The sequence below is a fragment of the Venturia canescens genome, chromosome 2 (assembly GCF_019457755.1).
Source record: "Venturia canescens isolate UGA chromosome 2, ASM1945775v1, whole genome shotgun sequence".
Taxonomy (NCBI): Eukaryota; Metazoa; Arthropoda; class Insecta; order Hymenoptera; family Ichneumonidae; genus Venturia; species Venturia canescens.
Genome location: NC_057422.1, coordinates 1624311 through 1637415, shown reverse-complemented (window position 1 = coordinate 1637415; position 13105 = coordinate 1624311). Strand labels below are relative to the sequence as shown.

General features: G+C 41.9%; 1 protein-coding gene and 1 long non-coding RNA gene across 3 annotated transcripts in view; one reads left to right on the top strand and one right to left on the bottom strand.

The window, feature by feature from the left end:
- Positions 1-13105, top strand: part of Galphas (G protein alpha s subunit) — a 43879-nt gene that overhangs the window by 12440 nt on the left and 18334 nt on the right. For both annotated transcript variants that reach the window (XM_043413442.1, XM_043413443.1), the window contains exon 6: positions 4920-5017. In XM_043413442.1, coding sequence (XP_043269377.1) covers positions 4920-5017 — 98 coding nt within the window. The remainder of the gene's footprint in view (positions 1-4919; positions 5018-13105) is intronic.
- Positions 7012-8212, bottom strand: LOC122407314 (uncharacterized). The gene is made up of 3 exons (XR_006260181.1): positions 7952-8212; positions 7431-7533; positions 7012-7320 (listed from the first exon to the last, which is right to left on the bottom strand). It is a non-coding gene; the product is annotated as an uncharacterized lncRNA (long non-coding RNA).

The window sequence follows — 13105 nt, the reverse complement described above, 5'->3', positions numbered from 1 at the left end:
GCTCGAAATTACGAAAAATTGTATCTTGTTCCAGTGCGGGCGTCGCTATTCCTTCGGATTATGTCGAGCCGTTGTTTTTTGCTGGATTTTTCGGTGTCGAGGAGCGGCCAGCGTTTATTTCGCCTAATTGGGACGAGTTCTGTGTCTCGCGAGAATATTCAGTTGTAAACTCGACGCGATAACGCATAATCGAGAGATACTCGCCGGAGGACGAGCCGTTTCTTCCATCTCGGTCCGATCGCCTCGCTGCAACACCGAGGGCAAAAAAAACATTGTAAATTCTGTCCCAGTTGTCTTGCTTCGAGGTGGTTTTTAAATCGTGCAATACTAGCTCGTTTGGTAAACGACAAAGCCCCGTTGATCTAGCTCGATCGGTCATTTCGTATTCAGGGCAAGAACAACTCGGCTTTTTTCTGCCTCTTCTTCGTTTTTCACTCCCATCTGGGCCCGTCTCAATCGGCGATTGGACGCGCGTCTTTCTTCTTCGTACGCACGAATTTACGATCGAGAAAGAGGGAGAGAGATCGACATTGGATTCTCGATACGCGATTACGGTGAATTCATCAGCGTCGTTCCGTCCTTTCAGTTCGCGCATGCACTCGCTTCACGAATTTCGAGCTCTCTCTTTCTCCACCTTTCCCGGTCACTCCGTACGCTGACTCAGCTTTCCCGTACTTTTAATCAAGAGCGACGATCGCGCCGATGAACCTGCAGGGACTCCCATTTTCGTTGCTCCGCACAGACCTTTTTAAATCGCCCAAGTTTCGTTTGAGCAAGCACTGAAATTCGATGGAAAATCTTTTTCTGTTGCGAAACACGCTGCGTTCGTTCGTTTCGTAAATATCGTTTTAACTCCCCCTCAAATGCGAAGCAAAGTCTCATTCTATTTTATGTTACAGCTCTCTCTCTCTCTCTCTCTCTCTCTCTCGTTTTATCGGTCGAAGGTCTTCGGAACTCGGATCAATGCGATTTTGCCAAAGGAACATTTGGACGCGACTGATCCAAGGAATTCGCTCGACAACCGGCGAGGATTGAAATGAGAGCGCGCAATCCACGCGGTAGCTGCGTACAATGAGCCACTGAATTTGGTGGCCCCGACGCGTGCACCGATGGCGTTATTCTCAGCCTCGCAAATTATTTTCACCTGAGGTTGAATTTCATAAAGCAATTTGTTAGCGCGGATCCGAGAAGCTCGTCAGTAGCGTCATTATACGAGGAGGAGGACGAGTTTGCTCGTAGATATTATACTCGAAAATTGAGTGGAACTCTCGGCAAAGGCGTTCTCGAAATAAAATCGTCGACGGCTAAATAATCCTGGTGTTTTGCGTCATTCAAACTCGAGTTGGCCGCCTCCCTCGTAACTATTTTCACAAACACCTGTGACTACAAGGATGAAATCCCGACAATATCACGATACTCGGTTTAACGCACAGCACGATCCTCGAATTAAAAAATCGATGAAAAAATGGCTCGAAATGGAACGAGCGAAATTGAGGTTTCTCTTCAGAAACCTCAATTTTCTCATTCATGTTTTTCCGGATGAGTAAGCTCGAGCCAAGCTGCTCTCGTTGGCTCACTTTAGTTGGCTCATTTTTATAATTTCCTCACAAAAAACGAAAGAGGCGTTTATATTTTCTCGTTTGCTGGAATTGCTCTCTACTAAAAATCCTCTATAATTCCTTCAGAAACAAAGTTCTCAATCGCCACACTTCATTCCGGGAGAAAAATGTCCTCGTCTTTTTCATTCGCCTCTCTGCTTCGCCGATTCTCTCGTTTCCTGAGGGAACCAAAGACCTTTTCGTGCTGTGCTAATCGCGTGGTTACTTTTTCGACCTGATTTCATTTTTCTTCATTTTGCAAAATCAATTTGATCCTCGGGGAGGAGGCTGAAACGAGGGTGAATGCTGTGCAGGGGTTGACGATAAAATTTGAGGGGTTGGGAGAGACGTTTGGCTACAAAACCTCCAAATGACAAGCTCCGCACAGAGAGGGGCGCGTGCGCGAGTGTGGACAAAGCTGTAGGTTCACACTGTGGAAAAGAGTGACCGACGTTTATTTTGAGTCTCGAGTGTGCACGCCGGAAGACGAAAACTTGCGAGCGATCGACGACATGCCGGATCCAAACATTTTTTCACTCTTTTTCTCCCCTCAGAAAAATGTTGTGCGCGCCCTTGTCCGATCAACGTCGCCTCGAAGCGGCCTATTTTTTTCTCAATTGCTTGGATAGGCCGAAAGAGGTCGAGAGTTTGTTTATCACTTTTGTTTCCCTTCGTGCGCATTCGAATAAAAGCCGAACGATGGAAATCGCCAAGGGAGGGAGAATATGTTCGTCTCCTTAATTACACGCGGAAACGAGAAATTTTTCAGAGTTTTCGTTTGACACGAGTGGCCCGTTGGTATCGATCGTTAAAGTGCGAACTTTATATCCTGCCGGTAGTTTTACGAAGCTCGCTTGTTTACGTCGCGGATAAATGAATTTCCGTGGACGAAGGGTGCGCAACGAAACTGACAAATTGCCAATAATCGTTTGGTCTTTTGAGAAAATCGTTTGTACAAACCATTCGAAGTTTATCGCTTTCGAAAATTCTGTTTTCACCGAAACACAAACTTGGAGTTGTTAATCCTCCGGACAAATATGCAAACGGGGGAAAAAAAACGTTGGGGAATCGATATTCGATGAACGCCCACGCGGAAAGCCCCGTTCCTCGCCTCGCGATGGAAAAAGTTGAATAATAAAACGCCGAGCGTCACGCTATCACAGCATTTTCATTTTTTCATCTCGATCCACAGAAACGTCGCTATACCTGAGGAATTAGCAAACAAAAAATGATTTATTGACCGAGCGAGTGTCGTTTGCGGCTATTGGTAATTCATGAGCGCCTTTTCTCTTTCTTCCTCGCGAAAAACGATCGAGTCTAATCGGAAGGGCTCCGCGAAGCTCTGTTCGCGTCGTAGAAAAAAAAAACGAAATAAAAACTGAAAGGAACTCCGGTCGGCCGTTCATTGTGACAACGGGGAATCGATGGATCAATCATGTCGATGACATCGGCCACCGACACAATATACCCTCGGTATCGTGCGGGATGCTGCCTCCGGAGTCTCTCGGGGTGTCGGCCAGCAGCCTCGCACCGTCACAGGCCGACACGTCGATGAGGGAATATATTAATAAACCCCCTGCGCTAGAGCGAACGTGATTTGCCAACATCCAGTCCCCACCCGGCCGCCCCTTTCTTTCCATCTTTCTCTCTCACCGCTTCGTAACTCCATTGGCTCCGGTGTTATGCTCTCGTTACTCCTTCCTTCGAGCCCCAAAACGATATTTCACGTGACCTCGTTGTTTCCCCCCTACACACTCGCATCATCGCATACTTCATCCAGGGATTAACATCGTTCTTATGGAAAACAAAACGCACCTTATCGTCCAACTATAACTATCGGGATATCGGGCAATCAAGCTCCAAAATTACTCTCCACAATAACTTTTACAATGGACTCGCGCCCGAACAGCACCGGGTCTTGTCTTTCTTCTATTTTATTCCTGCGATCATTTTCCACTGGAAGTCACATTTTCGCGAGATACTATGGAGGAATTTTATTTTTTTTTTTCATTTTAGATTTTGTTGATTTTGAAATATATTTAAATTTTATACTACATTTTAAGATATTCAATATTTAAATAGAAAGTTATTGTATTCGTTTTTTATGAATTAAATAATTAACATTTACACCTATAAAATGAATTAAAATAAATTGATCATTAAATTAAAATTAAAAATGAATAAATTATTAAAATTGTAAAAAAAAATTATTAATAACATTTTTTATTTTCAATATAATTTTATAAACATTGATGTTTTATTTGATTAAACATTTTTATTTAATATTTAATGATAAAGAATTAATATTTTTTGTTAGCCTTTTTAAACGTTCTTTCAAACCTTTTGATGATTATATATGAATTATTAATTCGTCCGGACTGACTTTTCTCGCTCATAATTCCGTCGCCTGGTCGAAATCACTTATTCGAACAAGTCCAACGGAAAAAAAAACTGATTTCTATTCAATATTCCTACGAGATCATTCCTGGATTTTCTAATCGCTCGATGTTTGAGCCAATTCGGATGAATTCTCGTCGAAAGTGCTCGGAACGTCGAGCTTAGGATAGTTGACTTTCGTTCGGCGACAATAATTTCGACTCGTTCAAATATTTCGGAGCGATGAGTTTATCGGTTGAGAATCGGAATCAATGGCTCGGAGACAGCATATTCCACTAATTAGTATCACTTTGATGGATGCTCTCCAATAATTGACGTCACGAAGATGAAAAAAAAACTTATCTTCTCGCGTGACAAATGATTGAGCCTGTTTTTTCAGATTTACTGGAATATAATACTTTGTCTAGCATCTCGAGCATCGGGGATGCCACGACCTATCTAATTTTAGCCCTTTGAAGATGAATCTCCCTTTCGCCGATGACAATATATACCCTGACGCTCTTTCAAGTCGGTGCACACAAACTGGCATTCGACTCTGTTTTTACAACTTATTCGACGATGCTGAAGTTTCCAACGTTGGAGTCCAACGAAATGATCTAAAAAACTGTCCAATAATTTCAGTAATTCTCCAATTTATCTCCAGTCGAATTTGTACTTTGTAATTTTTCAATCTACACAATTATGATTCGTGAAATAAAAAACTGATGGATAAATCATTTTATTTTCATTCATTTCGTTGGACTCCAACGTTGGAAACTTCAGCGTCGTACTTATTCGTACCTTCTTTTTGCCCGATTATAAAATCAACTGTTTTCTCTTTTATCGTCGAGCACACAGGGAGAGCATCGATCGAGCTTTCATTTCGAATTGTAATCGAATCTCACCATATTTGACCTTGACTCTATTCTGTTTTTCTCGTTTCAGGAGTTCTACGAGATCGTGGAATCCCTCTGGAAAGATCGGGGCGTACAACAGAGCTTCGAAAGAAGCAACGAGTACCAGCTCATCGACTGCGCCAAATAGTGAGTTCATTCGATGAATATCGCTCTCGTCACTTGCAAAAATTCTTTCACAATTCATCGAGCACGAGGACACTTTTGTTGACGGGGCATTCGTCGTTCGGGTGACGCATGGAATTCAAAATTACGATCAGAAAGTCTTTGAAATCTGAAAGAAATTAGTGGAGACCAGAGGTTTTGGATGATTGGCGAAAAAATATATTTTTCGTTGGTTCAGTCGATGATTTTCGTCATGACAATTCCTCGATGGGATGTCGAAAGAGGAAGAGTTAATGAACGTCGAAACGATGATGCGATGGCAGTGTACGAAGCTTCGAGCGGTTATACGAAATTAAACAGCCGAGCACAATGTACACGGAACGAAAATTTGTCCTCGAGCTCACTCGTAATCGCGTAGGAGTACGAAATTGGCACGAGCTAAATTTATACATGAAAATCTCATATTTACTGGATATTCTTGGCGGACCGTAAAAATCGTGCTTTTTTTTAGCCAAATTCAAGCCTCCGCGTTAATAAATTTATCTCACGATTTCGAGCGAGTTGACCGGACTCGTTTCGATCGAGGAACTTCCGTTTAGTCGATTTAATCACAATTTCGTTGGGAAAAAGAAGAAGCTAGAAATCGTAGGATTCCGCAGTCGCACCCGAATTGCGAGTGGAAGAGTTTACCGCCGTTTTTCCGGTCCGCCAACGACGATCGAATAAAAAAAGTAGCGCGAAGAGCTTTCTCGTAAGGAATGTTCAACGAAATCCAGAAGAGCCTCCGGATTTTCGCTGCATCACAACTGCAAACGGGGAAAGCGAATTGCTATTTGATCTCGCGACGCGTTGTTCCAGCGCTTTCCGGTGTTGAATTTTCTGCTGCTTTTCCAATGTCTGATATTCTCATTTTTGCCCTCATCTCGCCCCCGGCCGGACTCTTTTGCCACGTAAATTTTCCCAGGATGCTCGTGGGTCGATGCAGGTCGAAGAATCTTCGCGCATAGAGAACCGTCGACAAAATCGTAATATCGAGCACCTCAGTGAAGTTGCTTTTCGAGCAAAGATCGACGAATAAAGCATTGGCTTGCACGTCCTCCACTGAGAATACGAGAACGAATTTTCCATTTTTATATACCTTTGGGTGGTAATCGAACTCCGCAGGCGCTGCTGCCGCCTCCGCTCCATCGTTCGCCGGAGCGTTGCTCTCCCCCCCGCCCCATTTTATCAATTAGTTGTGTCCGACGAATTTTTTTGTTGCTCCACAATGGGCTCCGGGATCCTTTTCATTTTCACTCCCAATATTCTTCGTGCTTATTCGATTTTGGCATTCAATAGAATTTTTATCGAAAAATTCCGCGAGCTTTTTCTACTCGATCATTCACTTTTAAGGCAGTTCATGCACGCAACGATTTTCTTAAGAAAGTCGTGAAATTTACACAGAGTTTCCATGGCTTGACTCGCATATCAAGTTTTAAAGGGTTCGTCTTATTGGTTGTTTAGAAAAACGTGTTTAAATATGAAGAAAAACACACAAGGTTATAGGGACTATGCGTAAAAAATCGTTTTTCACTCCATTTAACGAACGAACTCTTCTTACGAAGTTTTTGAACAAGTACACAATAACAATGAATAATATGACGAAGGTCTGGGAAATAATTCGAGACGATTGTCTTATTAGTAATTAAGGTGTATTGAGATTGAACAAAATTGGTCAAATGAGCACTCGCAACCTCACATTTGCTTATTTCGTCATTTTGTTCCTTCTTGGCTCGGACCATTCCTGTCATAGCCTTCTATCTTTTTATTGACACTTTTTTCTTGATCAGTTTCCCTTTGCGCTCTCTAAAGCGATTTTTAACATAAAAAAACTATGGTATTTTAGCCAGGGACGAATGAAATTTGGGGTTCAATCAGTGATGGATTCCCGATTAATTAATCGCTCGTAATTTCATTAAGTTAACCAAAAAATAAGTTGGAAAAATTTATTTACAATTTCGTATTAATAACTCTGACATTAATTTAGAGTGATGATATCTTTTATGAGGAAGTAAAAATCGACGCAATTTAGACACCCATAAAGTAGGATCCTACGGGCATGATTTACCTTAATCGTCGACGTTCAATCGTGTTTGACCCTTCCTTTGTTTCAATGTTTCAGGAACCAGGCTTTTTTGGATAATTATATTTGCTCGATCGCGGACTCGGGTTTTCGGTCCGCTGGGAAATATCGGGCTTCCTTTCTCTCTCTCTCGCTCTCTCTGTCTCTCTCTTCGTTTGGGAATAGTGAGCCTCGAACGGACGCGTCATCGTATCCCACGCAGATTCTACATATGCGCGCACACATGTTTCCGTTATCGTGCATGACACAACGCGACCGCCGCTATCTCGCTGCGATCGTGATAAAAAAGGTGAAAAAACGGCAGCTCGTACGTACGATAACGGCTGCGGAACGGCGATACCGGTGCTCCATGGCGCGGGTTTCTTTTACCGAGCGCCAGATATAGATGTGCTGTGTCAAGAGAGGAACGAAGCTCTGGCTGGCCAAATCGATACAAATTATTATTCAACGTCCTTCCTCCAAAACCAGATCATCATCAGATTTTAATGATCTCGATATTATTTCGTATGGAATTACTCGAGGGGAGAAGAAAAAAGGGAAGAAATTACGCGATCGAAAATATCGTCGGCATTATTTGAAATCGAAAAAAACGCACTAAAATTGTATAATTTTCTGTAAAAAATGGCTCGTTTGCAGCAATGATTTGTGCTCGCGACTCGACGAGGCTCGCTGCCGTCCGCGGACAAAAGCATTATCGCGTTATTATTCACGCGTAGCCTCATGACGCTTTTCACACGTGCGTGACGCGGGACAGAAAGGGAAAAACATTTGGTCGCGGCGTGACGTAAAATTCCCATTCACGGCGCGGGGCAGAAGCTTGTTTTTTGCACACCCACCTGTCATCGCGCTGATGAGCTTCGATAGGTAAAATGTGGGAAACACGAAGCCATATTTCATCGTGCATTATTCGCTCGAACTTGCGCCCCACCGGAGATCGAATTAACGCCGAATCGTAGGGGATATACGAGAGAAAAGTTCCGGGAGAATATAGCTTCGGGATAAGTTTTAACGGAGGTATTCGAAGCGCGTAGGTTCAGCTATTCCCGTCGCGTTCCTCTCAGCCACTGCTCCGTCCGCCCGCGGTACAGACACAGAGAAAGCGAGAAAGCAAAGTTGCCGGGAGAAATTGAGCGATCCAATTGCATCGTGGGTGGTCTCCCACGGGTTCCCTTTCTTCCTCCTCCTCTTCTCTCGCTTCCTAACTCCTGTTTATACGGGAGATCCTGCTCCGATTAGAGAATATGGAATGCCGATTACCGTCGGGAATAAAGCGAGCGGTGTATCGAAAACTTTTTATTCGAGGGGAAAAACACGACGAGCTTCCTCGTCAACTCCAATTCACGCGGCGCGATTCAGAATAAAAGTTGGAGTGGTCTCGCCACTCGGACCTGAACCTCTCACTTTGATGGCGGCGATCCTCCAAACGGTTGGAGATATCGCGAGTGCAAATTCATCAAACGCATTTTCACGCAAATTTCCGAGGAAAAATTCAATGAGCCTCTATTTTACAACTTTTGTCAGTCGGCTGTGGTGGAATAATCTGCGAAAATCGGAAGAAAAAGTATTTTTCTTCGCACGATCGAACCTTTCTTCTCGCTCAAATCCTCTCGACGATAGTGAAGAAAAGGAATTTCAAAAAATTGACGCATCCATGTGTTTCGTGTTAAATCTACCGATTCACGATTCACCGCGGTCGACCAACACACGAACACTCGAACGAGCACGCTACGTGTTTATAAACAGAGCGTTTGAAAGGATAAAAAGTTGGAATGACGATGACGACTCGTGACACCGGTTCGATGTATACCAATAGAGACAATGCCTTAACGAGGTAATCGCTTTAAGAGGACAACCGGGACTCGACCTGTCGTGTCACACTCGCGTACAACTTTTACATTTATATTCCGAATGCATTAAATACCCACGCGACTGTTCCGGAGATCTTTATGGCGATAAAAAATCACTTTGTTCCTATCTCGACTGGGGATTATTTTATTCTGTTCGATCGTTGAAAAACCGTTGCGTTCGCACGATCGATGAACATTTTTTTCCATCCTTTAACAGATTTTTCTTGCGATTCTACTAAACTGTTTGGTGTTTGAAAAAAAAAACCATGAAAAATGTAGATTTCTCGTGGCTTTTTCATTCTTCCAATATTGGCTGAGTTCTAATTGGAAAAAATGAATTGAAATTGTCACAGAACGGGGAAGCTCTGCTATGAAAATCGATGAAAATTCTCACCTACGAAGCGCGACGGGATGGAAGAGACTGCAGTGAAAAAGTGTTTCGATCTTGGAGTCAAGTTGAGTCGACTCACGCTCGACAACCTTCTGACTCAATTGAAAACGCAATTCGTAACTGGAACCCGTTGATTCTATAAGAAAAATCTATTTTCAATGCCAGAAGAAATGAAGCTACTTTGGACGGAGTATTTTCTCGTACGCACGTGGTAGAAAAATGTGATAAATTTGAGCTCCGAAATCGCCGACTATCATCATTTTTTATATTCATATTCGGCGTACGCAGGCATCCCCCTCGATTTATTTTCGGCTCGGATAAAATCATCATAATTTGGTGTATCCATTCATGCGTGGTGCACGTGGGAGTCTTCGGAGCGGATGAGGATGCCGAAGAAGAATCAAATTCGGTGTTGGGGGAAATCGGACGGTAACCGGACTCGATTTCATCGTATACGAACGCGAGAACAAGAAAATAAAACGATGTAATGAGTCAGGCTGTGACAACACTTCAGACACGATAAATAGGAAGGGATACGGGAAAATACGATTCGGTGGATCGAGAGTCTTATAAAATAGTATTACTTTTAACTTCCCGCGACGTTTCGGGGCGAAAGAAAGAAATAAAGATCGAAACAAATTTCCTTTTTCTCAACCAAAACATTTGCTTGCCCGACAAAATATTTTCGAGATGAGACTCAACGACGCGTGAGTCCGGGCCGTCTGATTGTTTTCTTGAAGCAACTACGAAGTACGCGCGCAGCCAAATGCGCGATACAAACTGTTCGAACGAATAAATCGGCTTCGACGATTCTTACCGAGTTAAAAAGAAAAATTATCGCGAGGAGCGTATTTGGTCCAGTGAGTTTGGCAACGCCCCGACCCGCAGCCTGTCTACACAGCTGTTATTGACACAATTTTTCACACGCGTTCGTCTCATAATCAGTGCTCAAACCTTTGGCATAATTAAAACATGCCAGAAACGTCTGAAAAAACAAGTTTTTCTCAATTACATTAAAATTTTCTCACCCGTCCTTCATATTTTATCGCAACTCCCTAGCGTGAGTTATTGCGTCGATCGGAAAACGAATCCGGTTAAGGAGGGTGGCTACCGACGATACAATGTTGCCATTCTAAACCATGTTAAATACATTAAAAATTTCAAAATGATAAGAATTTAATAAAATTTGGTGAACATGTTCTTTAGGGCCAAATTTGACAATACAAATTTTTTAAGATTTTTCTTCTGTACAGTTATCGAGTAATTGATCACTAAAGTTCAAGTGTATAAGCATAGCGTTTCCATACATATAGGTATACATTCCGGGCATAAGAAATCTGCTTTAATGCGTAATTACTCTCGATAACTAAGCAGAAGAAAATTTTGAAAAAAAATTGTGTCTTCGCACTTACTGTTGAAGAACATTGTCACCAAATTTGATCAATTTCTTATCATTTTGAAGAGTGTAGCCACCCTCCTTAATAAAAATATTGGTGAAACTTACAATAATCAACATTTTTCGAGAAAAAAATCATTAATTGCGAACTTTATAAGTACTGAAAGGACTTTACGAAGCTGTAAACATATTCCTCAAATTTTTTCTATCAATTATGAAAGTTAGTGCAACAGCTGTTTGTCAAAGTCTGCAAATTTTCTATTTAAAGACGGGAAAAGCACCGAAACCCGTAAGAGATCGTTTGCGGAGAATCCGTTTTAATATTTGTCCCCCGAACAAAGTATCCCCGGGCCTTGAAATTTTGACAGGACATTTTTTCATTATTCATTATTGTACTCGAATTTTAAATTCGAAATCTCTTCGTTAATTCGATTACCAGATGAACTCGCTTAAAGAAATTTTCATCGTTTGATCGAGCAAAGAAAGGATGCGGAGTTCAGCAAAAAAATGGTCTGCGAGATTTTCGTTAATGAAAATGGATTCCGTCAAACGAGCAAATCGTTCCTCGGTGCATAAACTGTACTCGCTGCTGGCGAGAGAATCGGATGCATATCTCTGCCCTCGTGGTGGATATGGTGTTGTTAGACAGAGGCGCAAATGTCAGGCGTAAACAGAGGCTTATCCGCTTAGCCAAACAGCCGTCGCATGTGACTTCGCTTCGCGCTTGTCAAATCGTCAAACACTTTAATTATACTCCTCGTTTGTCTATATTTAGATCAGGCCTTCGCGATATTATACGCGCACGATTGTGTGGGTGCATGCTTCTGCGTTACACGGGGACCATCTTCCATAGCACCCGTGCGTCCTTTTGCCTCTGCTCGAAACCAGACTCGAATTTACTCGTGCAGTTTAACGAAGTTTTCGCTCTTCTGATATACGCACATTGCTGTCGATCGCGTTTTCGATGATTCGCTGTTGTTTCATTTGTAATTTCATCACTCGTAATTTCATTAATTATCGCGATTTTTCATCGAAATTAGTATTTTTTTCATCCCGGTAGAATCGAATCCGATTATTTTGGAGCAAATTCGAGCGGAGGTTCGAACGATCACGTTCGTTCGAGGGGAACATCGGATTTTCCGTTTCTTAAAATATTTCTTCTCACTAGAAGCAACTCGATGGACTTTTATGCGTGCTTTTTGAGTCCTTCGTGCCCGATTTTCGGTGGTTTTTGTGAGAATTCAAATAATGCTGTAGGAAGACCAATCGCTGGAGTTTTTTTCTCAATGATAAAAAATAATTTGTTGCGGCGTCCTGTTTTTGTTTTCAATCGTGAAATCATTAAAGTATTCTTTTCAGATTCCTAACCTCGGAGAAGTCGCGGTTATATAGGAAAAGTTTCTGCTTCCTCCATTTTTTTGAGGAAGTCCGTACAGTCATTTTTTAACCCAACATTTATGACCTGTACCTTTCAAAAGTTAGGCCAGTTTACAGTTTGGCAATGTTGCATACACTTTAAGGAAATTGAGGCATTATAATGAAAATGATGTCATCGCTTTTAAACCGAGTGCATCTCATAAAGTGAAGTGTAAAAAAAATCAGTTAAATTTTCAGACAGTTTAGGAGCGTCGTTGCTGAGAAAAATCAATAACAATTTGAGCCAAATAACATGTAATCTTATGGAAGTCAAGACACATTCAGTGATATCTCCGTTAAAAATGATGCTAAAAATATGAAATTTTTTGGGCAACATGAACGAGGCTTGCCGAATAATGTCAATTTTTTTCAGATTTATTAGGAGATTTGCTGAGATTATATTAATAATAATCTGTTTCCCGTGCAGTTTTTTGAGGCTAGGATCGTCACCGTTCGTGTTTTCGACTGAGCTTTCACCAGTTTTTCGTCTTTTTTCCCCAACTTTTCTTCAAAGTGTATGCAACATTGCCAAACTGTAAACTGGCCTAACTTTTGAAAGGTACAGGTCATAACTTTTGGATAAAAAAAATGACTGTACAGCCTCAACTTCCTTAAAGAGGAGTTGGGAAAAAAAGGACGAAAAACTGGTGAAAGCTCAGTCGAAAACACGGACGGTGACGATCCTAGCCTCAAAAAACTGCACGGGAAACAGATTATTATTAAGGTCGATCCTCTGCGACAGCCCCAACCAAAAGTTATGTACCATCTGCATATTAAAAGGGTTGATAATTCGTTCGGATCGTAATCAATAACTTCGTAAAGAGCCTATATACGTACTCGGTGCCAGCAGATATAGTAAAAATATCATTTGCTTTCGTAAAATTTGTTCTAAAAGTATTTTTGATCCGACATCGCGAGTAAATTTTTTGACGGAACGATC